The following is a 22,590-nucleotide window of genomic DNA, read 5'->3' as shown; positions in this document are numbered from 1 at the left end:
CAAGGGTCTGATATACACCAGCAAAAGCAACAGAAGGAAACCTTAAAAGGCGAGACCAAAGCAACAAAGCATGTTCCTGTTTTCACTGGAACAGATATGTTCCTGTTTGCACTGGAACAGATATGTCAGGCAGATAAAAATCAAACTCAAACTGGTTTCCATCTGTTGAAACGCTGTCTTATTCTACACATTGTTCCTCCAGTTTATTTTTAATCAGCGGTGATGCCGTTAAGGTATCGAGGCGTTATCTCTTTCTCGCTCATAAAAACATGCACTCGCAGAAGGAGCAAGAGAGACAGAGAGAGAGAGATACCAGAAGAAGTACTTTCTAATCTACTGCTGCCTGAAGTCAACCGTGGCATCTGCATATAAATAGTTGCATCATGTCCTATGAACTCCCAGTGCGACATTTTGTTGGTAAGCCATTACAGGAAATGCCTCTAAAAACGCCCTCACACACAAGCGCACACATCTTTGACCAATCCGCACTGCATAGAAACCGCAACAGAAGATCACGGAGCCATTTTTGTCAGGTTTGTTTCTTCGAACAGACAGAACTGATCTACTGTTAACAGTATGTTCTATTGCCGAAGAGGTAAGAATGTGATATCTGAAATTTCTTGAAAGGTCAGAGAACAGCCAGAATTTAGGAAAAATAGGAAATAGGAAAAGGAGGAAAGACGGTGATCAAAGCCTGTTTTCAAGTGCTGTAAGTTTCATTCTTTAATGTTTTCACGCCTAGCTGTTTTTATCATTGTTGTCTAGAAAGAGGGTGAAGAATGACTCTGAACAGACTGAAAACTTGGCTGATATTTGGAACTGTTTGTCTGCTCATTTACCCTTTTTGGAGATGCATTTTTACTCCGGCAGAAAGGTTTAGGTTCTCTCAGCAGAAACCACAAATAAGGACAAAAAAATTTTTTCAACCTGGACTAAAATGTCAACAAAACAAAGCTGCCGCTAATACCAGCAACTTCAGAGATTTCCCTCAGCACATTCAGAACTTCCTCTATTATCGGCACTGTCGGCACTTTCCTATGCTGCTCGACGTCCCTGACAAATGTGGAGGAGCTGGAAAATCAGCAGACGTCTTCCTTCTGCTGGTGGTCAAGAGCTCTCCACTGAACTACGACCGCAGGGAGGTGCTGCGTAAGACCTGGGCCATGGAGAGGCAGCACAACGGGCTGTGGATCCGGAGGATCTTCATATCAGGAACCACAGGGGAAGGTCACGAGAAAAGCAGAATGAACAACCTCCTTGAGCTGGAGCAGCGCGAGTACAGCGACATCCTCCAGTGGGACTTCACCGACAGCTTCTACAACCTGACCCTGAAGCAGATCCTCTTCCTGGAGTGGATGGAACGGAGCTGCCCTCACGTGCGCTTTCTGCTCAACGGGGACGACGACGTCTTTGCCCACACGGACAACATGGTGGAATACCTGCAGAACCTGAAAGGGAACGATGGAAGCAAACACCTCTTTGCTGGTTATCTGATCCAAGGTCATGGGCCTGTTCGTTGGAAACCAAGCAAGTATTACATCCCGGTTGAGATATACAAGGAAGACTCATATTTCCCCTACTGTGGCGGGGGAGGATTTCTCCTGTCTTCCTATACCGCCTCAGTCATATACAACATGTCCCGTTCCATTACCTTTCATCCAATTGATGACGCCTACATTGGGATGTGCTTAGCTAAAGCTGGTCTTAGTCCTATTTCTCATATAGGTTTTAGGACTTTGGGACTGAAGATCCCTTCAAATAAAGTAAATACATATGACCCCTGTTACTACAAAGATCTCTTGGTGGTGCACAGATTCCTACCTGCTGAAATGTACTTCATGTGGAATAAAATATCGGACCCCACCCTGAAATGTGGGAGGCCGTTAAAATGCGGTGCTCGATAGAAAACGGAAATTTATGAATGGAAAAAAAGCTTGCTGATTGTGCTTCACCGTGGTGTCTGTCTGGTAAACATGAACATTCATTTTAAATAAACTGCTTTGTAGTGAGGCACTGTTCCTCTCCGCCAAAGCATAAAGAACAGGGTTTATTTTTTGCTGCAGCCTCCTGCCAAAGAGGTCAAATAACTGATCCACTGTGGTTAGTTCAGTTAAGACAAATTGTCCACAAATCCTGTTTGTCAGTTCAACCTGTCATGAATGGGACCATTGATTCACAGGGCCCCTCCAAGATACAACAATAAGAACCAACAAACCAGCCACCGCTCCCTGGATGAAACAAAAAGAACCGATAATGCAGCCACCGCAGAATACACAGAGGAAATTTAGGTTGATCATTTCAGATTCCGGTCCTTTATTGTCCCACACGGGGAAATTTACAAGAGCTGTTGTTACAGGCTGCCACTCGCGCGGCGCCAGACAGAACAAATGTCATGATGATTACATTACAAAAAATACATAGTATAGTTATAAACAAGCCCGCGGTTTTGCTTAATGTCTCATTTTGGGCAAATTCTAATTTGCAGATATATTAAAGAGGGCGGGACAGATGTTTGTTGTTAGTAGGACGTGAAGCCTGGAAGCACAATTGTTGAAATTGCTTTTGTTAAAATATCCTGATGCTGTTTGTTTGCCCATGCTTGTTGGATTGTGCGTCCATCCATCCTCCCATCCACCCCGGTGTGCATCCACGCATAATCAGCTTTTATTCGAGGACAAAGCAGTAAAGTGGCAATAATCTTTAAAAAAAAAAATGTACATAACACACTGGATACAAATGGTCCGAAAACGAAAGGTTTCCTGACGCCAACTCTTCAGTAACACATAAGCTCTCTTAACTACTCCTGTTTTCTTTTCATCCAGAAATGTGAACACAATATTTTAAGTTATCATAGCAGTGTTTGCACCCAGGGGCATCCAATAATAAGACAGGCTAACGTAATTTAAGTCAAATATAAAATATAAACGAATCATCGCAAATACCTGGTAAAGCCTTATGTGTCTTATGTTTACAGCAACATTGCTACACATATGCCATTAACATGCATTTTAAATACTTTTATTTATACACAACTACCATGATAATGTAAACACACTGTTATGTTAAAATACATTTTAAGCGATCTATTGATTTGTTCGGTCCAGTTTTGTTTTCTGCAGATCGGACAGGAGCTTCAGAAAAATAAACTTCACCTTTGTCGCCCCCTGACGGTTTGTCTTTGTCTTTGTCTCTGAATTCGTGTTCGCTTGGTGTTTATCACCTGTTCTGCAAGGTGGATTTCGCCTCAACCGGTGATGACAACGTCTCTGTCCATCAGCCTTTGAAGTTGTCTCGCTCGTCCTGCATGATAACTTCAATTTGGTTTCCCAGGAGGGAGAAACATGGCCGCTCCGTGAAGTTGTACTGCCAGCACTCCTTCATCATGCCGTACACCTGCATTCATAGGAAAGAACTGTGACTTCATGTATGGGGAGATTAAACACTCCATATGCAGCGGGGGTAAAACATACCTTGGGAGGGCAGTCTGGAGGGGCAGGAAGCCTCCAGTTATTCTTTAGAATATTTGCCAGGTGTAATGAAATAGACGGAGTCTGCATGTTATGTCCAATCTCCTGCATAAAAAGCTAGAAGAGGGATATGTTGAATGAGTGCAGAGGTTTTAAGGGTCAGTACAAAGACATGAACAGCCTGTGTCGGGAGTCGAGCATCTTACTCGTTTGGGGTTGGAATTTATGTCACAGTAGGAAAAGAGCTCGTGTAGAACCACTCCGAAACTCCAGACGTCAGATTCGTGGGAGAATCTGGATTCGGTGATGGACTCTGGAGCATACCTGAATCAGAAGAGCAGGTCAGTGAGAGTCTCTGGATTTATTTTTTACAGCAATAAATAATAATAAAAGAAAATCATGTAAACGTCCTGCTGCAGAAGTACATAGGAGACTACAAGTACTGTTAATTAAACACACGCTACAACCAGCAGCCTCCTAGCTCAACAAAAAAGGAGAAAAATCAGCGACAGGATTTCAGATATCTGATGGAGGTTTTTGCCAAAGTACATGAATTTCCTAAAGAGTGTGTAGAGTGTCATACCAGAAGATGGGACTCTCTCCGGGCTGTGTGACCCGGTAGTATTCCTTGTTGCACGGAATGATCTTGGTAAGCCCAAAATCTCCAATTTTCACCAGTGACTCGCTGGCCACCAGGATGTTTCTGGCTGCGAGGTCTCTGTGCACAAAGCGCAGGGACTGCAGGTACTCCATCCCCTGGAAAAGCAAAAACATTCCTCCACACTGGCGAACGACTAGTGTGGAACAAGGAGAGGACGGAATTCAAGCTCGCATGCTTAAGACTGACCTTACAGATCTGGGAAGCAAAAAGCAGCATCCGCCTTGTGTTGACCTTATGTCGGTTATTTTCCAAGTAGCCAATGAGGCTGCCATAAGGCAGGTACTCCATCACCAAACTCATACTGAGTCGACCTGTAAACAGTTTGCAAGCCTTTAAATGTGCCAGGACTATATACGACGTGGAACAGGAGACAAGCCTGAGCGTGTGTTTTATTTACCCATACTGTAGCAGACGCCTTTGTATTTCACAATGTATTCGCAGTGTAAAACGCTCAAGGTTTTGACCTCCTTCTTGAAGTCGTCCATGGACGACTGCTTGCTGGGTTGTAGCTTCTTCACTGCGACCAGCTCACCCGTGTTGTCACCCAGCGGATCGTAACAGCAAAGTTCGACGCTACCAAAGTTTCCCTGCAAAGGTTTTAATACAAGACACGCGTGAAGGAGCGGAACTCCGAGGGGATCCTGTACGCGAGGGTGGCCCTACTTTTCCTAGAAGGGAGATGTAGCGCAAGTGTCTCTCCTCAAACCCTGCCTGCTCCTGCTGAGAAGGTCCGAGGGCTCTCCAGGCAGGGTTCTCCGTGTCGGGCTCGGTGGCGAAGAGTATCACGTAATCTGCATAACGCCAGGATATTTGCTGGATCAGTGTTATCAGAGTTCCATACTGGAAATGTTCCGTTTCATATTCATCTCTTTGGGAAGTTGCACTTTGCAGCCGGTATTTGTTGATTACCTGAAGTAATCAGGCTGTTGAGCTGACGAATGATGCTGCGGCAGGAGGGTCTGAAGTCCGCCTGGTAGTCCATGCACTGATTGATCAGATCAGCCAGCTCAGTCCACTGGGACGGAGGCAGCTGCTGGAAACTCTCATAAAACTTCTGTTTCTGCAAAACACACACACTGTGATCAAGTTGGGTCCCAGCTACATTCTTACCTTTATTTTCCACATTGATCTGTCTTAAATGTCCATTTTAATGTTAAGAAACATGGACATTCTGCTCAAATTACAGCGAGATATCCAAGGAGGTACCATGTCCAGATCCCAGCCGAGCAGAGGATTGTTCCCGTTGTTGAAGAGCTCCCACAGCGTGGCGCCAAAGCTCCACTTATCACACTCCAGAGTCATGTTATCAGGGGACAACAGCACCTCAGGCGCCACCCAAGGAATCCTGTCAACGACCACTAAAAAAACAGTCACGTGTGAGTCTGTTTGTCGCAAACTCAGCAACCCAAGGGAACCTTCCCGGGACTTACCATCTTTCCCCAGCATCGTCACGCTGATTCCAGGGTCGCTCAGCTTGATGAAGGGAGGGACGCTCTTTGATAGGTCACCTTCTCTGGCCAGCAGCAGGTTTTTGGCACAGATGTTTCCATGAATGATATTATTTTGCTCCTGCAAAAAAACAAAAATAAAAAGTTTAACTTTATTCAAACAAATATTCCACTACGAAAGCAGACTATGTGACTGTTGACCGACAACAGGATGGGGGTGGGGGGGGTTGTGGTAGAAACGCCACAGCATCCAGCTTACCAGAAAATTCAGCACTGACGCAAGCTGCTTGGCTACGTCCAGTTTCCAGCTCACTGACACAGATCTTCCTCTTTTCAGGTAAAGGTCAAGAGCCCCGTACTCCATAAACTCCTGGACTATGATGTCTGTAACACACCACGAGCCGTGCACTCTTACAGATGTGCTCGAGCCAGACTGGAGAGCACCCTCAGACTGAGACACGCAGGAAGCTTACTGTTTCATCTTACTTTTGACTCCGTGAACGCTGACGCCGTGCGTGAGAATGAGGTGCTTGTGTGAAATCTGACTCATCAGACTGGCGGCTTCGAAGAACGACTGCGAGGAGACGAGAGCAGCACGTCACACCAATGCAATGTCATAAAAAGGACCAGAATTCAGCGGTGAGGGACCTACTTCCCAAAGGTTCCGGTGGGAGACGTCCAGTTCCTTCAGGAAAACGGACACGTATTTCCCGCCATTCCGCATGTCTGATTTGTAGCCTTTAAAAAGGCGAGTGAAGGAGCCCTGTCCCAGGCTTTCTCCCTGTTATTTCAGGATGGAGCATAAAATCTCCTCAGAAACATCTTTTGTTGTGGTTTACATATGTTAAGAACTGTTTTCTCTGAAAGCAAAATGTTATATTTACTCATACAGCTATGGGCAAAGAGAAGGAAGATCATCTGAAGCAGCAATATTGAAGTGGGTTTGGAAAGAGTGGTAAGAGGTGCAGAGAGTAGCAAATGAAATGTTAAAAAAAGGCTCTCTGTGAAACAAAAGCTTTTCCAGAAGATCAGTAAGATATTTAAAACAGGTTATATGGTGAGGCAGAAGTTCAGTGACAGTGAAATTAGCTGTGAAGCTAAGAAGTGATGTGTTTGTGTGCCTCTTCTGATAGCATCTCCTCACCCACTGCAGGTCTTCATATTTGATCATTTGAAACTGGATATGACTCAGTTTGTTTCCTTCCAGGGTGGGGGACAGCTGAGCCTCCACGAAGCTGCTGTTGCGCATGATGATCAAATTTGTGAGTTCTGTGGACGACAGACACACCAACGCTTGCTGCTTTTAAGCTTTTAATAATGGGTGATGGAGACACAGGGCCTTTTGGTCCCACAGGTCATGTGAGCTGAGGATAACCAGCAACTATAAAGGTTCCTTCCAAAAAACAGTGAAGCCATTCAGGTGCAGTGTGGTCGATGCCAGTTCAAGACTAGATTTAAGATGTTACGATGCGCGCTGTATGAGGCTGCACAAACCTCATAAAGAATTGTTTTTGGTGGTCTATAACTCTCTAAGAAGATTGGAATAACTTGATGAGGGCACACCTAGGCCCCATCTTAGAGATGTCAAATTCCCTCACTCCTAATGCTGGAATACCAAGAGAATCCACGCAAACATGAGGAGAACATGCTAACTCCATATAAAAATGAGTGCCCAATTACTCCAGCGCTCTTGAGAAGGGTGGCGTGTAAAGAGAGGGATTCTACCGCCAAACCAGCCCTTCTTCAAACACAAACATATAGCTGTGTATATTTACCTACCTTGTGATCGAGGCGGACAGCAGCGGGACAGCTTCACAGGAACATCAGCCAGTAACAGCTTGTTTTGTTGGTAATATCCAGTCAGCTCCTTCAGACTGGAAAAGGATTTGCGAACACCTGGAAGGCTGTAGTGCTCATTCTTAATGATGAGACAGTCTTTATAATCTGGCCCCAGAGGAGTCTGCAACATTTCGGCATTTTTTTTTTAGGGATAAACCTTCCACAAAAATTCCATTTGTTAATGCAGTTGCATTAAATCCATCATGAGCTGGAAAGTACCTGAATGCAAACAGTGAGGAAGAATTCACCATAGGCCTTGGGGCTCTGGCGCAGGAGGAAGGTGCCACCTTCAGATCCTGACTTTTTCAGCTTACTGACTGCGAACTCTGACCTGCTCATCAAAATATGGAAGGGAAGGTGTGAGTGGATGGCACTGCTGCCTGAAACAGACCTTAGTGATGATTTTGGTGAAATATTTATACGTTTTTCTTGCAGCTAATGCTATCAATCGGTCCCTAATAACATCAGTGCAGCGCACGTTACGTAAATCCTGATTAGACCGTCATGTTTGACTTGTGCAACACTTGGATCTAGAGGCAGCTGAAGTGTCGTAACGCCTCACGTGATTGGACCGTGGCAGTGGTTTTCGATGCCCTCCAGGGTACTCGGAGGAGCGATGTCGTGGCAGAAGTAGTGGGTGGAGTCTGTCGTCAGTCTGAAGTAGCCATCAACCAGTGACACGAAGGAGAGCGCTTCCTTCAGGCTCTGGAACTCCACGTCCTGTAATCAAAAACTGAACTGTAAAATCCAGAAACAATGCAAATGAAGTATGTAACAGAGAGAACAGATTAGGCGTGTCCCTCACCAAACACGCGTCGTCCTTGCGGGTCATCGTCACCATTCGACTGTCGTGTGGGACCTGATCACGGCAGATCCTTCTGATACTGATGTCTGTTATTTCTTTGAAATCACAAAAGGTCTGCCACTGACAAAACAAACGGAACAGACGACAAAAGTTGTGTTTTGTCCCACAAAATATCTCCAGAAATCCAGATAAACTGATCTGGATCTCACCACAGGTCCGTCACAACTTTCACTGGTTTGAATCCCGAATTCCCCAGTGACCCGAACCAGAGAGACAGCTGAACGGGAGCTGGAATGGGGGGAAGAGGGATCCACGTGGAAGGTCTCGCTGCCCAGAGAAGGCTGGATGCCAGCCAGTTCAGTCAGGTAAATGAGCTTCAGGTTGCAGTCATCTACCGGGCAGTTCCCAATCTTCTTCAAGAAATGCTTGAGGGTGTTTCGGATCCGATAACGTTCCACCCAGTTTCGTTTCTCTATGTCGGCGCGATGTGACTTTGGAAGGCACGATTTGTAGCTGAAACAGGAATGCACTACTAACACAGCAACTCTTGGAAAATTGCTCTCAGCAAGTCACAGCTTTGTGATGTCATTGGGTCGGCCCGGAAGGTTCCGGACCTCAGTACCTGACGCTCTTGCACAGATCTTTCACACTCTGACGTTTCTCTTTGGCCAGCCTCCACAGGTCCAGCACAGCGAGGCCGAGGCATTCGTCCTGGTTGGTCAAAGGCGGAGACAATCCTGCCTCGCCGGTGGTAAAGTCAGATCGCAGCTATAAAAAAACCAAACGTACAGATGCAGGAAGTATGTTGGATGGGCAGCAGGTCGGGATGAATCAGTCTGTACCTGAGCGAACAGATAAGCAATGCCGCTGTGGTCCAGCACTGGGCTCGTTCTGTCTCTGGTCAGACTGTGGCGGCAGGCTGTTCTGGGACCTTGATCAAACCAGTTTCCAAAGAAAAACCTGAAAACCAAAACCGCTTCATTGAAACAGTATCATGCGCTCTTGTGTGCACCTGCAGCTGAACGGGATTTTAACATTAAGACACCATTTTCTTTACTTTATTTAAAAATTTGGATGGATCAGTTAAAGCAATAATCATCTCTGAGGGAGTGATGTTACCTGATGTTACCTGCCGCCTAGTTGGTTTTCACCCACCTGACTCTGAAGCAGACTTGAAGGTTTTCTTCCGTGTTAAACACGTGTGAGGGAGGATACCAAAAGGAAAGGTCAGCTGATGCCAAGCCAAACAGACCAATGTAGACAGGCAAAATCCCTGGAGACAGGTAACCAGGTCTATGAATCATGACGGAGCTTTGGCAGGTCAGCTCTGGGACGTACCGGTTTAAGGGGACTCTTACCACTTTTTTCCCCTGCTTGCATACAGACAGCTTCAGCTGAGATTGGGCCAGATGAAATGTGAATTGTTGTCGATTTTTTAGTCGCGGGGACGAAATAGAGGTGCACTTGTAGGTTAGCTCCGGTACTGGAACTGGACCTCTGGCTGCCTCCGCGGTCCCTGATCACAAGAGGGGTGGACTCCTCCTCAGTGGGATCCATGGATGCTTCTGAAGTCCTACTCAAAACACTGTAAAAAAATTTAGAAAACAATTATATGTAAAAACACTTTTACACACATTTACAATACAAGAAAGTACTTTTTAAAATTATTGTGATTTAGCTGGTGAAACCTGCTGAAAATTGACCAATTCGTAGTTTAGTTACGTATTTTCTCACATTCGGAGACGTAAAATCCCAGCATGACTGTTTTTATTGCAAATGTAGACCTATGGGGATTCCCATTACAACACAGACGGTCACCACGAACTGAATCAGGAAGAGAGCACATCAAGGACATAAAGAAATAAGCAGTAACTTTGTCGACTTTTTTCTATCTGCACAGCATAAATCTGATAATTAACCTAAACCCGTTTTTTACATTACATCATTGCTCGGCTGCAGTCTTCAGACTTCACTTTATGTCAAATTGTCCTTATCGTCATGATAATGAATTAACAGTAGGTTAGCTCACCGAAACCCTGGCTGTATTTAGTGTAAATAGTTTCAGGTTTCACCATTTCGACTGGATGTTTAGTGAAATGAAGGTTTTCATTGTGATCTAACCTTTTAAATTCGTAGAGTCGAAGTCCTCATCTCAACCAGTTTTCCCTGTAAAGCTGAAGTTTCTGCTTTTACCTTGTGGACTGGAGTGAATGTGTGTGTGCGTGTGTGTGTGCGTGTCTGTGCACTGACAGGAAGTTCAAGAGGATTTCCTGATTCAGACAAGTCAACACAATCAGTTCTGCTCATCGCTCGCAAATCATTTTCACGTAACTGACTAAACGGTCAGAGATCAACCTCACCTTAAAAACCTTGTATGCATTTTGTGCCTTTAACTATTCCAATTATTAGCCATCTCTGCTAAAATTGAAAACTAAAAACAAGCATTTTCAACTGTTATACATCTCTGCTGTTAGGCGACTTTGTGATGGTGTTTTGTTCTGGCGGCGCTTCGACCCCGTCTGCCCTCTGCTGCCTCCCAAAGGGGCCCCTGTGAGGGGCGGCGCCGGGTCACCCTGAACCTGACACGGAGCAGCAGGTTTAACAGCTGCAGAAACAAGAAAACTGCCGATGCCACCCGGATGTTAACCAGGGCCATGGAGGCATCAGCTGGGTGGAGGCCTGTGTTAGAGTAAAAGCGTTGGAGTAAACATGACGCATAAGCCATCATTTTGGTAGCTGGTATCTTTCAACATCAATCACTGAACTACAGGGCGAATCTGCCGGAAACGTCAATCACTGAACTACAGTGCGACGACTCACAATGTTCTGTGCTAAAGACATGAGCAGAACCACAAAAAAAAAATACGGTGAAGCTCGGCTCGGTTACAGGAAAAGAGACATTTTCTGCGGATTTGCTGTTCAGCACTGAGGGTTTACGGCTTCCTGTCACAGCCCAGAAACCATCAACGAAGAGAAATTCAACTGAAGCGCCCCCTGGACTGTCTGTCATGCAAACGCAGGAAAAAAAAACAACATTTCAATTGAGATTAGAAAGATTTGACTACAGAGCCAATAACATCAACAGTTCTTTTAATTTCTGTTCATTGCTGTTGTACAAAAGTACATTTACTTAAAAGCTTCTTGAGCCTTTAAATGGTTTTAGTCTGGTCCAGTAGGGAGGACTGCTGACTTGACAGTTGTTCAGAAGGCGATCATTGCCCCACTTGCATTCCTCAACGCAAGAGCTCAGTGATAAAGATGAAGACTGCATCACACTCAGGCGAAGCTGAATGGAAGGAAAAAGTGTTGTCGAAAAAAGGTGCACGGGGAACAGGGACAAGCGTGACCTTGAGAGGATGGTAAAATGAAGCCTGTTCAAGGATATGTTGGAGATTCAAGGAGGATTCAGGGAGTGGGCTGCAGCTGAGGTCAGAGCTTCAACAGCCAGGAAGGACGGGACGGTTGCTCAGCGGATCAAAGTCCTCTTTTCTGATAAATGTAAATTTCCCAGTCAGTGATGGTTTGTGGAGCTGTGTCGTCTGCTGGTGTCGGTGGCCTGTGTCTGATCAGGTCAAAGGTCAGTGCAGCGTTTCAAGAGCACTTCAAGCTTTCTGCTTTAGAAGGACAGGTCTGTCTGTCTGCCTGCCTGCCTGTCTGTCTGTCTGCCTGTCTGTCTGTCTGTCTGCCTGCCTGCCTGCCTGCCTGCCTGTCTGTCTGCCTGCCTGCCTGCCTGCCTGCCTGCCTGCCTGCCTGCCTGCCTGTCTTCCTCCCTGTCTGTCTGTCTGTCTGCCTGCCTGCCTGCCTGCCTGCCTGCCTGTCTGCCTGCCTGCCTGTCTTCCTCCCTGTCTGTCTGTCTGTCTGCCTGCCTGCCTGTCTGTCTGCCTGCCTGCTGCCTGCCTGCCTGCCTGTCTGTCTGTCTGCCTGCCTGCCTGCTGTCTGTCTGTCTGCCTGCCTGCCTGCCTGTCTGCCTGTCTGTCTGCCTGCCTGTCTGTCTGTCTGCTGCCTGCCTGCCTGCCTGCCTGCCTGTCTGTCTGTCCTGCGCTTGTCGTCTATTATAGATCGACAATAATTAATGATCTCGCGCTCCAAGAGCACAAACCTGGAATACTTTGGAGATTGCTTTGATTCTCCCAATGCACTCAAGGAAATCTCTTTTTACATCAAAGCATTTTCAACGGCGGCGTCAGGCGCTGCAACCTCACCTGTGTCTGATGTGCTGTGCTCTGCCTCCAGGGGAGGAACCTCACGTGCAAACACCTGAGGCGGCAACAGCGGCTGCAGATGGAAGCAGCAGGTGAGGGAAACAGACCAGCCGCACACTCATCTCACACCGGCTGCAACTGGACCGGACACAGCAGGTGAGTCTTACCTCTACCTGCGGAATTCTGTTTATGAAAAAAAAAAAAAAAATGGGTAAAATGGGTAAAAACATAAGGTTTTGGTACAAATAGTTTGGGTTATAACTATAAATAACAGAGAGTAAATAACTTTAAAAGGTTTAAGAAGACTAAAAGTATTTCAAATATGTGTTATGGGGATTTATGTTTGTTAGAAACAAACACGTTGTGCTAAAAATTGTCTCGACCAGCATTTATGGGGTTAATAGGTTGCAGGACCGTGGGGTACTCAGGTGTTTCTGCACAGACCAGGGTGAGTAAGACTGGTGATGAATCCCAATTAATAAAAGCTAGCACGCAAGAGTGAGCGGGACAGCGAGTGTGAAGGAAAAATGACTACTTCTCTTCTCTTCCCTGATTCACAGTACTGTTGTGTGAAGTTTTTAAGTTGTAATTAAACAATAAACCAATATTGGCAGCTAAAACTTCACTGTTAATTAGAGATAATAAAGTCAGATTATTGTAAGAGTGTAATTCTCTTAGTTTAGCAAATAGCGTGTAATCTCATTTCAAATTTGGGAGTTTTCTAGTTACGGTTGAAAGCAATTATAATTGCAAAAATCACTTAAATCCCCTTTCTTCCCCATTCTGTTGCTTGAACTTCAGCAAGTTGGCTTGACCACACTTAGATGCCTCAGTGCATTGAGTTGCACAACAGTTATCAGTGTTTTAAGTAGGGTTACATTTAAAAGAATAGACAAAATGACAGAAGCAGATCATGGAATCGTGGATTGAAACTGAATGAGGAGGTAAATCTGCTGGACAAACTCTCATCCACGAAGCACCACGGTGGTGAAGTTGTTATTGCCACTGATGACTTAGCGACCGGCTTGTCTGGCTGCTGCAGGAAAACAGTCAGCCAAGCACACGACGCCATCAGTCCAGCTCAAATGTATGTGGAAATGTGCAGAATAAAGTAAATAACAGTAAACATCAACGTTCAAAGTCACTTCGATCCCCTTTCGTCCCCATTGTGACGCTCAGTTTGAACCTCAGCAAGTTGACGTGACCCCCACCCACATGGTTAAATGCATTGAGTTTCAGCCATGTAATTGGCTGATTACTTGTTGAAGAATACTGATAAACTAATAAACTGAACGTTATGGGATCCCGTTTGTAAAGTGGCTCGCTCAAGAAATAACTATATTTAACTTAATAATTTCCTTGCAATTATATTCAAACCATGGCCAAAAGATTGGTCCAGACCACCTTGGCTCAGCCCACTTTCTTTTGAGAACTTTCACACACAATCTGCTGCATTTATTATGACATCTCAAAATGAACCCTGGTGGTTGCTTTGGGCCTCTGCTCTGCACACCAAGCTTGTTTGCACAAAACTTCAAGTTAGTTTATCACAGTCAATATGTGGCATGTTCGGTTTGTTTTAGCCCCTGGGGAGGTTTTCAAAGGCATGAACACCAGTGGCTGTGCTCAACCCCAAGTTCACTTGGTACATAACATGTTATTGTCAGCTCTCCCTTAAGGCTCTGGTTTTCTCATTCAACTAAGTGTTATGAAGCAGGATGATACCAAGGAATGTCAATCAACTTCCTATTTAAAAGTAGGCTACCTCAAAGACGTTTATTTGTTCAAAGAATGAGTTAGAACGGCAGCGTTCAAAGATTGGAATGGATTACTTAACAGCAAACAGGAGACAAAGAGGATTTGCATCTGCTCATCACATCCACGAGTCTGGGGAGGTGTGACTGTGAGTGGGGCAGGAAGCAACTGAGCAGATTCACTCTTCCCACCCTGCCCCTCCTCTTCTTTCACCTATTTCTTTATTTTCTAAAAGTTTATACCTTAGTTTTACCGCTAATAATTCGGGTGCAACCAGAGTCAGAGTCAGAATCGATATGTCTGTCTATGTTTGTCTCCATATGACGCAGCCCAGTGGGTCACAATCCCTTTGATGTCTACTTTTGGCTTCCTATGTATTGTTTACCCTGCCAACTCCTCTAATGTCGTTCATTATTTGTATAAAAATGGACAGTCCTGGCTGGGACAGTTGAGTCCATGCTGAATTTGATAGTCTATCTATGATGTGAGCCCATCAACGTCCACTCCATGTGGTTCTCGGAGTGCCGGTGTCACCTCAAAACAGCCCTGAGACGTCTCATAAATCTCCTCCGACCATCTCCTCATTGTCCTTGTGGGTGCTGGCTGATTCTTTACCAAAGATACTTCAGGTGCACCAGATTGACCTGTGTAGCGCCAGTGTGAAGGGGAAGGCTTTAGGATGTATTTAAGATTTTAGGAAATTTAGACTTGTCTCTGCTTTTTGTTATGTTGATGTTTGTTATGTATGCAAGTCTGTCTTTATGGTCAAATTGGATAAGGATAAAAAACTTTATTGATCCCATATCAGGGAAATTGCACGTTACAGTGGTAGCCCGTGGTGTACAATACAGAAAAGTAATAAAATAAAAAAAATAAAAATAAAAGGACTCTTATATTATGTACATTGCTATGTACATTGTACAGTATATACAGAAATGAAAATTATGTACAGAAGGAGTGTCGGACAGTGTGAATAAAAATGAAGGTGCAAATAAGATGTGCAAATAAAACATTCCAGAGGCAGGATGATTATTTAGTGCAAATATGCCAACCCTGGGTTATTGGTGCTACATTAAGAGTTGTGCATGTTGAACAATCTGGCGGCAGTTGGGATGAATGACCTGCAGTGACGTTCCCTTTTACACCGTGGGTGTAACAGTCTGCTGCTGAAGGAGCTGCCTAAGGCCCCCACAGTCTCGTGTAGGGGGTGAGAGGGGGTGTCCATAACTGATGTCAGCTTGGCTAACATCCTCCTCTCACCCACCTCCTCAATGGAGTCCAGAGAACAGTCCAGGACTGAGCCAGCCCTTCTGACCAGCTTGTTGAGTCTCTTCCTGTCCCTCTCTGAGCTTCCACAGCTCCAGCAGACCACAGCGTAGAAGATCACTGATGCCACCACAGAGTCATAAAAGTCCTAAGCAGTGACCTGCACACTCCAAAGGACCTCAGTCTCCTCAACAGATGAAGACGACTTTGGCCCTTCTTGTACAGGGCGTCTGTGTTATGAGTCCAATCCAGTTTATTGTTGAGATGAACACCCAGGTATTTGTACTCCTCCACGATCTCAACGTCCAAACCCTGGATGTTCACGAGTGCAGTGTGAGGAGCCTTCCTACTGAAGTCTATCACCACCTCCTTTGTCTTGCTGGTGTTGATGCGCAGATGGTGATGACTTCCCTGTCCTCCAGTTCGTTCCCCTCAGACACACGTCCAGCGATGGCTGTGTCATCGGAGAACTTCTGGAGGTGGCAGCTGTCCGAGTTGTGGCTGAAGTCCGATGTGTAGAGAGTAAGGAGGAAGGGAGAGAGAACTGTACCCTGTGGTGCCCCCGTGCTGCAGACAACCACGTCGGACTCACAGTCATGGAGCCTCACGTACTGTAGTCTGTTGGTGAGGTAGTCGGTGGTCCAGGCAGCTAGGGGACAGTCGACTCCGGCTCCCTCCATCTTCCCTCTCAGCAGTGATGGCTGGATTGTGCTGAAGGCACTGGAGAAGCCAAAGAACATGACTCTCACAGTGCTCCCGGTGCTCTCTAGGTGTGAGAGTGACCGGTGCAGCAGGTAGATGACAGCGTCATCCTCATCAATACCCGGTCGATATGCAAACATTTTCAGTTTGACATTTTCTATTTACTTTTGTTATTGGAGATTGTTGTTAGATCCATTATATTAAAGTTATCTCTTATTTGCTTTTACCTTGTTATATTCTTTATTCTTGTTATATTGTTTCTCATTACTTAATGTTTCTTATTATTTGCTAATGCTTAATATTCATGATGCTTGATGTGTCAACTCGAACTTCTCTGGTCTGGAAGTGACATTGACTGGAGACAGAGCTGCAGGTCATGACCCAGGAGCTGTTCTTTTAATCTGTCTGATATGGAAGAATGTGCTGTTTGCGAGCTAAGCTAATCAAATCAGTGAAGACCTACGTATAATCTCACCATTATGATTTACAGTCTTTTGCTTTGTTTGGGACCTGCTATCTTGTGTTTTCCCCCTCCCTTTAGACACATTTGAATTCTGTGTAACTTGGAACCTCCTAATTTCAATAAAAGAAGGATGGCGGGAGGTGTGCGTCAGAACGTGTTGGAGATCTGTAACTGAGCACATCTCTCCGTTCTCCTTGCAAGTAAAATTCAAAACTGTTGTCTTTGCCTCATTTGTTTTTCTCATGTTTCAGGTCGTTTGAACCTAACAATTGTGCAACATTATTTCCAGGCATTGTACAATCCGTTTATTGGTCTTGTATCAATCAGCAACTAACCATAGTTTATAGGTGGCAATTATATTTGTTGATCCTTGTTTCACGTGGTTACATTGTTAGGTATCTCCGGTGCAGCTGAACCTGTCTTTCTGGTCTAACATTTTGTGTGAATTGTGTCTCTTGAAACACACGTGGTCATTTTAGTGTGATGGTTCCTGAATAGAAATGGTTATCTTATTGCTTGTTGGTGATGAAGATAACTTTGGATTTCACTCTGGTTCCCTCTTGGCAGGTCTTGAATCCAACAACACAAGTCATGGACGAGTCCTCCAGTGAGAGCAGCAGGCCAGGTTTTGTGTTGGCCGACTACGGCGTCTCCGCGGTCATGCTGGTCGTCTCGATGGCCATCGGCCTGTTCCACGCCCTGAGGAAAAGCTCTAAGGAGACAAGCATTGACGACTTTTTCACCGGTGGCCGGTCCATGACGGCCGTGCCCGTCGGGCTCTCTCTCTGCGCCAGTTTTATGTCAGCCGTCCAGGTTCTGGGTGTTCCCTCTGAGGTTTATAATCACGGCTCCAAGTTCATCTACATGTGCCTCGGGCAGAGCATCAACTCCCTGCTGACGGCGTTCTTCTTCCTGCCAGTTTTCTTTCGCCTGGGAATCACCAGCAGCAATCAGGTCAAACAGATTTATAAATGTTGATACCCAACCAAAGTATCGATCCTACAATTTGAAAGTTCTCGTTGTATTTGGACTGGGAAATGGTAGGGAGATTGTTTGGGTTTTATCGGAATGAGGAGTCGAGGTTGGAATCTGACCAAACACACCTGTTGAACGCACCTGTGGGTGAATGAAAGGGGTGAATAGAGGAGGTGAGGACTGACGGGGGATGTGTGCTCAGATATTCTGCTGGGTTGTAACTGAAGCTCTCTGCCTGTCACAGTACTTGAAGATGAGATTTGGCAGAGGGATGCAGCTGCTGGGCAGTATCCAGTTCCTGGTGGTGACTGTAAGAAGCTCAGATGTTCCCAGATGGCACAATAATACCACATGTGCAATGCATGCTGGAAAATGAAATGTTTGATAACTCTGTGATTCTAAGTCAGCCTGTTCGGTAGCATTGTATCCCAGTTTCTGTTCCTTCTAGATGCTTTACACCGGAATCGTCATCTACGCTCCCGCTTTAATCCTCAACCAAGGTGGGGGACGCCGCCTGACAGTGTTTCATCAGTCTGGAATTTCAAAGTTCTGAGAAATAGTTCCCCTGATTGATTCAACTGTTTTCCTTTTCAGCTTCTGGACTCAACATCTGGGTGTCCCTGTGTTCAACGGGGATCATTTGCACAATTTACACGACCATGGTGAGGACCTGGAAACCCTGAACCTTTTAATCTGCCCTTTTAATCCACGGCACAGTGGAAATAAACTGGATATTACATCTTGAAGGCGCGTGTTGGCTCTAGTTAATGAGTTAATTGTTTATTTTTTGCTGATGGAACCTTCCAAAAAGCACTGGTTCCACTGGTCTTTGAAAAACTCAGTTAATAACTCTGTTAATAATAATCCTGTGTTTTATTTAGTCTGTGTCAGCTGTAAAGGTGTGTTTTTGTCTGCTACAGGGGGGCATGAAAGCTGTGATCTGGACTGATGTATTCCAGACATGCGTGATGCTGTTGGGCTTCCTGGCCATTTACATCCACGGCACAATTCTGGTTGGCGGTCCTGGAAAAGTCCTGGAGATTGCCAATAATGGATCACGTATTAATTTTGACGAGTAAAAACAATGCTACCGTTTAGCTGCATTTGCAAACTTGAAAGATTTGGTGCTGGAAGGAGGAGAGTCTCTTTAAGATGGTGAAAATGTCAGAGTAATTGTGTGAAATGGTTTCAAAATACATTAAAAGATGTGGAAAACGTGCATTACCACATGCAGAATTTAATGTTTTTCCCCCAAGTTTTGATCCTGACCCACGAAAGCGGTATACCTTCTGGACCCTGTCGGTGGGCGGGGCACTGGTGTGGCTGGCCATGAACGGCGTGAACCAAGCTCAAGTCCAGCGGTACATCTCTTGCAGAACAGAAAAACACGCCCAGTGGTGAGTGGAGACCAGTTTGGCCTTCATACCAAGCACCGAAACATCTCAAATTCACCTGTATGAGACATAAAAGTAGCAAACAGATGGTTCGGTGAGCTGGACCTAGCACAATGCTAATGCAGGCCGGTTGAGTATTTTATATCTATTTTGAAATTGCACCACAGCAATGATCAATATCTAATTTGTTCTGCCTTCCTTACATTATATTACTACATTAGATATGACATCAGAAAAGGGCAGAAAACAGCAGCCATGATGGTGAAATTACAACCATGAAGGGTGACACAGGTGTGGCTTCGGTCCATCTGTCCTGATCCAACCTTTGCAGGACTGGAGGCGGTTCCCGAGGAGGAGCTTTAGTCCTGACCCTGTCAACGTTTCTGTCAAATTCAGGGCGGTGTTTGTCAACCAGGTGGGACTGTATATGATTGTGGGCAGTGCGGCAATCTGTGGGATCGTCATGTTTGCCTATTATAGCGACTGTGATCCGCTGAAGTCTGGGAGGATCGCTTCTCCTGATCTGGTACCGCCAACACATGCAAATAAATGCTTCCCTCTTGACACACATTTTTGAATCAGTGGAATGAACTATGAACTAGCTTGTCTCTCGTTCTCTCTGTGTCTGCAGTATGTCCCATATTTCGTCTTGGAAATTTTCCAAAATCTCCCTGGTTTTCCAGGTCTTTTCCTGGCCTGTGCTTATAGCGGGACCCTCAGGTATTTACATCCTTACATGCGTGAAATCAACTGAGTAAATGCCACTAAATATTTAATATCTGGATCATAATGGCTTTTTTACAGCACCGTCTCCACAAGCATCAACGCCATGGCTGCAGTAACCATCGAGGATCTGCTGAAACCTCGAGTGCAACACATGACCCAGAAGAAACTCTTGTTCATTTCACGAGGATTGTGTACGTCTTCTCGCCAAAGAGGCTTTTTACTGTCCTGCGTTATTGAAATGTTAGACAAATGTGGATTCAGAACATTTGTGAGCATTATTGCAGTTTTTTTCCCCCCTCATAGCTGTGCTGTATGGAGCTGGATGTTTAACTTTAGCTGCCCTGTCCTCCTTCCTGGACTGGGGTGTGCTTCAGGTAAAATGTGTGTGTGTGTGTGTGTGTGTGTGTGTGTGTGATTTGATTTTTCTGCCTCTCGTTTGTCTTGCAGGGCTCCTTCACTGTCATGGGTGTGGTCAGTGGTCCTTTATTGGGTGTTTTTACTTTGGGGATCTTTATCCCAGCATCAAACAAACTCGTAGGTGAATCGTTTCATCCCGTTATTTCATCCCTCATTCAGAAAAAAATGATGATAATTGTTCTTATTCTCGCATTTTTATTTACCTATTTATAATCAATTACTTTGGGTCATTGATAGGTCAAATATACATCAATGTACATACATCATTGGCAGTTTTGCAGTTCAATAAATGTTCACCTTTTGACCTTACCAAGAAATATCAGGATTGAAAAGGAAGACGACCTTTGACCCCTGTCTTGGATCTACCAGGGGGCCTTCTGTGGATTCATGGTGGGTTTCTCTGTCTCGGTGTGGCTCGCCATTGGTTCCACTCTTTACCCACCCAGTCGGGAGACCATGGGCGTCCTGCCGAGCTACGCGGACAAGTGTGCAGCCGGTAACCTCACGCTGACCCCCACCCCTCCACAGGACCTGGAAGCCATCTCTGTCCTTCATCACAACAGCGATCAGGGGTTTGTAAAAATAAAAAACAGTTGGACATAGATGATTAAGGTAAATAAATGTTTCCATTTCACAGTCAGGATGTTTTTGTTCCTTATCTGAACTTAAGGGGCCTGCACTACTTCTACTCCGTTTCTTACCTCTACTTTGGTGCCATTGCGACAAGTTCGGTTGTTGTAGTTGGACTCATAGTCAGCTACGTGTACGGTGAGATGAGAAGCGAGAAAAACTGCTGATACACCATGACATATTCCTAAAAATCCAATAAACACTGAATTGAGGTGTTGCGGAATCGCTGACCTTGTAATAAAACCTTTATATTCTTTCTGTGTAATATTAAGGTTTTTTTTTTTTTTACTGTGACACTAAAAGCTGAATTCTGACATTCCTCTACACACAGGACCAACCAAGAGGGAGGACATTCCAGAGGGACTGTTGTGGTGGGATCTGAAAAAGAAGGACATGTCGGCAGGAGAGAGTGTATGTTGTGAATTATACATCACTTTTCCAAAGGTCTGCTTTGTTGAATATGCAGAATGTTCCGATCCGGGCGTATGCTGTTAACAAAAGAGCTTTTATGCCGGCTTCTCGTTGCTATTTTGCTTGTCTAAGCCGTAAGTTTTGTCTTTTTTTCTTTAAGACTCGAGCGTTGTCACAGCTGCTTCCCTGTCACCGTACATGTAGAAAAACAGACATGGACCGCGAGGAGGTGAGGGCATCTTTAAATGGCCTTTCTGTTCTGGAGAATGTGTGCTTTCTTTCTCCTCTTGTGGAAGTATGGATAGCATGGGTTTCTGCCTCCTAGAAATGCTAAGTTTCTAACTGGACTCTTTGGTCTGTTACGTTGTCCCGCAGGGATTCAATGAGACGGAACTCGTGCCTTTAAAAGACGGGGCAGAAAGGAAACCATACAGTGAAAATGAAGGTCAACTCTTATAAATACTAAGGGGCAACTGTTGAATACTGTCATCCTTGTTCAGAGGTGGCGGATCGAGTATTTATGCTTAATAAAACCAAAGGAAATCCATTTTAATCAAACATCTTAGCCATGGAAGTATTGTTTGACATGCAAATCTGTGACAACAGACACGTTAATGGGACTTTTTCCTTTTTCTGTGTAAATGTCAGAGATTTTATGAGCAGTGAAATGAGTCCTTAACCAATAAAAACACTATAACTCTGTGCAATGAAAGCTTTAAAAACTTTATGAATATTCCCTGTGCATCCATTCAGAGAAGTTTTACCATAATTGCACTTTTAAACTTTTTGCCTTTTCCTCCACTTATGAAACATTAAAGGATGACTTGTTCTGAACCGGAAATCTGCAGAATCATCATTCCTGACACCTGGAAACCAACAGTGAATTTCAGATGCCCCGTGTTTTAGCATATACAAACAAAAGACAGTAAAACAAGCTTAAAATTGTATCCTAGTTTAGTCTTTTTCTAAACACTAAATCCAATATTTCTGACCTATGTTCTAGATCATTAAAAGACAAATCCTGAATTCTAAACTAAACTGTATTAATTCTAAAATAAATGTGTTACGTATAAGCTTACTGCGTTTGTACGGGTGTAGGATTGTCTCTTGATTTATTGCACCTAAAAAATATTAACCTGCGTATAATGGGTGATAAAATGGGAATTCTGTCATGCAACTTTGCTTTATGAGTGTTGCATTTGTAATCAATTGTGAGTGTGTGCAGGATAAAAGGTAATTCATTGTCATCTTCTCAACCTTTTCACTTTCAAACCTATGTGATTATGTGATATCGATTAGAGGGCTGCCCATGTATGGAATTTCTGTTCAAATTTAAATCTTGGAAGAAATTAGTATTTCCAGAACTTATTTGCTTGGTGTGTTTCCACACAAAGGTTAAGGCTATTAGCATGAATGTGATGAAAGTGGG

The 22,590-nt window shown here is 44.7% G+C and overlaps 3 protein-coding genes across 14 annotated transcripts; 2 read left to right on the top strand and 1 right to left on the bottom strand.

The window, feature by feature from the left end:
* Nucleotides 1–256: 256 nt before the first annotated feature.
* LOC130528989 (N-acetyllactosaminide beta-1,3-N-acetylglucosaminyltransferase 3-like) lies at nucleotides 257–3,168 on the top strand. Of its 2 annotated transcripts, none has more exons than XM_057038869.1 (2): nucleotides 257–533; nucleotides 766–3,168. In XM_057038869.1, the coding sequence occupies exon 2, from the start codon at nucleotides 780–782 to the stop codon at nucleotides 1,902–1,904; it is 1,125 nt and encodes a 374-aa protein (XP_056894849.1). In that variant the 5' UTR covers nucleotides 257–533; nucleotides 766–779; the 3' UTR covers nucleotides 1,905–3,168. The 2 variants fall into 2 exon arrangements, with proteins under 2 accessions (XP_056894849.1, XP_056894848.1); XM_057038868.1 differs by having other exon boundaries at nucleotides 257–595.
* jak3 (Janus kinase 3 (a protein tyrosine kinase, leukocyte)) lies at nucleotides 2,297–10,485 on the bottom strand. Of its 2 annotated transcripts, XM_057038853.1 has the most exons (25): nucleotides 10,342–10,474; nucleotides 9,955–10,044; nucleotides 9,579–9,805; nucleotides 9,376–9,493; nucleotides 9,063–9,180; nucleotides 8,843–8,988; nucleotides 8,430–8,733; nucleotides 8,221–8,340; nucleotides 7,978–8,135; nucleotides 7,635–7,746; nucleotides 7,356–7,536; nucleotides 6,721–6,845; nucleotides 6,229–6,357; nucleotides 6,063–6,150; nucleotides 5,836–5,960; nucleotides 5,559–5,697; nucleotides 5,335–5,486; nucleotides 5,038–5,188; nucleotides 4,792–4,919; nucleotides 4,526–4,715; nucleotides 4,315–4,439; nucleotides 4,051–4,223; nucleotides 3,674–3,791; nucleotides 3,471–3,584; nucleotides 2,297–3,393 (listed from the first exon to the last, which is right to left on the bottom strand). In XM_057038853.1, exons 3-25 carry the CDS (start codon nucleotides 9,775–9,777, stop codon nucleotides 3,274–3,276), a joined length of 3,333 nt encoding a protein of 1,110 aa, XP_056894833.1. In that variant the 5' UTR covers nucleotides 9,778–9,805; nucleotides 9,955–10,044; nucleotides 10,342–10,474; the 3' UTR covers nucleotides 2,297–3,273. The 2 variants fall into 2 exon arrangements, with proteins under 2 accessions (XP_056894833.1, XP_056894832.1); XM_057038852.1 differs by lacking the exon at nucleotides 9,955–10,044 and having other exon boundaries at nucleotides 10,342–10,485.
* Nucleotides 10,486–10,533: 48 nt separating this feature from the next.
* slc5a5 (solute carrier family 5 member 5) lies at nucleotides 10,534–22,393 on the top strand. Of its 10 annotated transcripts, none has more exons than XM_057038858.1 (19): nucleotides 10,536–11,797; nucleotides 12,454–12,578; nucleotides 12,827–12,870; nucleotides 17,176–17,562; nucleotides 17,828–17,893; nucleotides 18,032–18,083; nucleotides 18,178–18,245; nucleotides 18,504–18,658; nucleotides 18,840–18,980; nucleotides 19,374–19,503; nucleotides 19,609–19,697; nucleotides 19,782–19,894; nucleotides 20,007–20,077; nucleotides 20,151–20,237; nucleotides 20,490–20,692; nucleotides 20,758–20,888; nucleotides 21,082–21,161; nucleotides 21,322–21,390; nucleotides 21,537–22,393. In XM_057038858.1, the coding sequence occupies exons 4-19, from the start codon at nucleotides 17,200–17,202 to the stop codon at nucleotides 21,618–21,620; spliced, it is 1,902 nt and encodes a 633-aa protein (XP_056894838.1). In that variant the 5' UTR covers nucleotides 10,536–11,797; nucleotides 12,454–12,578; nucleotides 12,827–12,870; nucleotides 17,176–17,199; the 3' UTR covers nucleotides 21,621–22,393. The 10 variants fall into 10 exon arrangements, 6 of the variants coding, with proteins under 6 accessions (XP_056894838.1, XP_056894837.1, XP_056894840.1 ...); XM_057038857.1 differs by lacking the exon at nucleotides 12,827–12,870 and having other exon boundaries at nucleotides 10,538–11,648; nucleotides 11,732–11,797; XM_057038860.1 differs by lacking the exon at nucleotides 12,827–12,870 and having other exon boundaries at nucleotides 10,538–11,648.
* Nucleotides 22,394–22,590: the final 197 nt, after the last annotated feature.

Source organism: Takifugu flavidus, chromosome 7 (genome assembly GCF_003711565.1).
Source record: "Takifugu flavidus isolate HTHZ2018 chromosome 7, ASM371156v2, whole genome shotgun sequence".
Classification (NCBI taxonomy): domain Eukaryota; kingdom Metazoa; phylum Chordata; class Actinopteri; order Tetraodontiformes; family Tetraodontidae; genus Takifugu; species Takifugu flavidus.
Note: the sequence above shows the minus strand (reverse complement) of the source record. Positions and strands in the feature narration are given on the sequence as shown.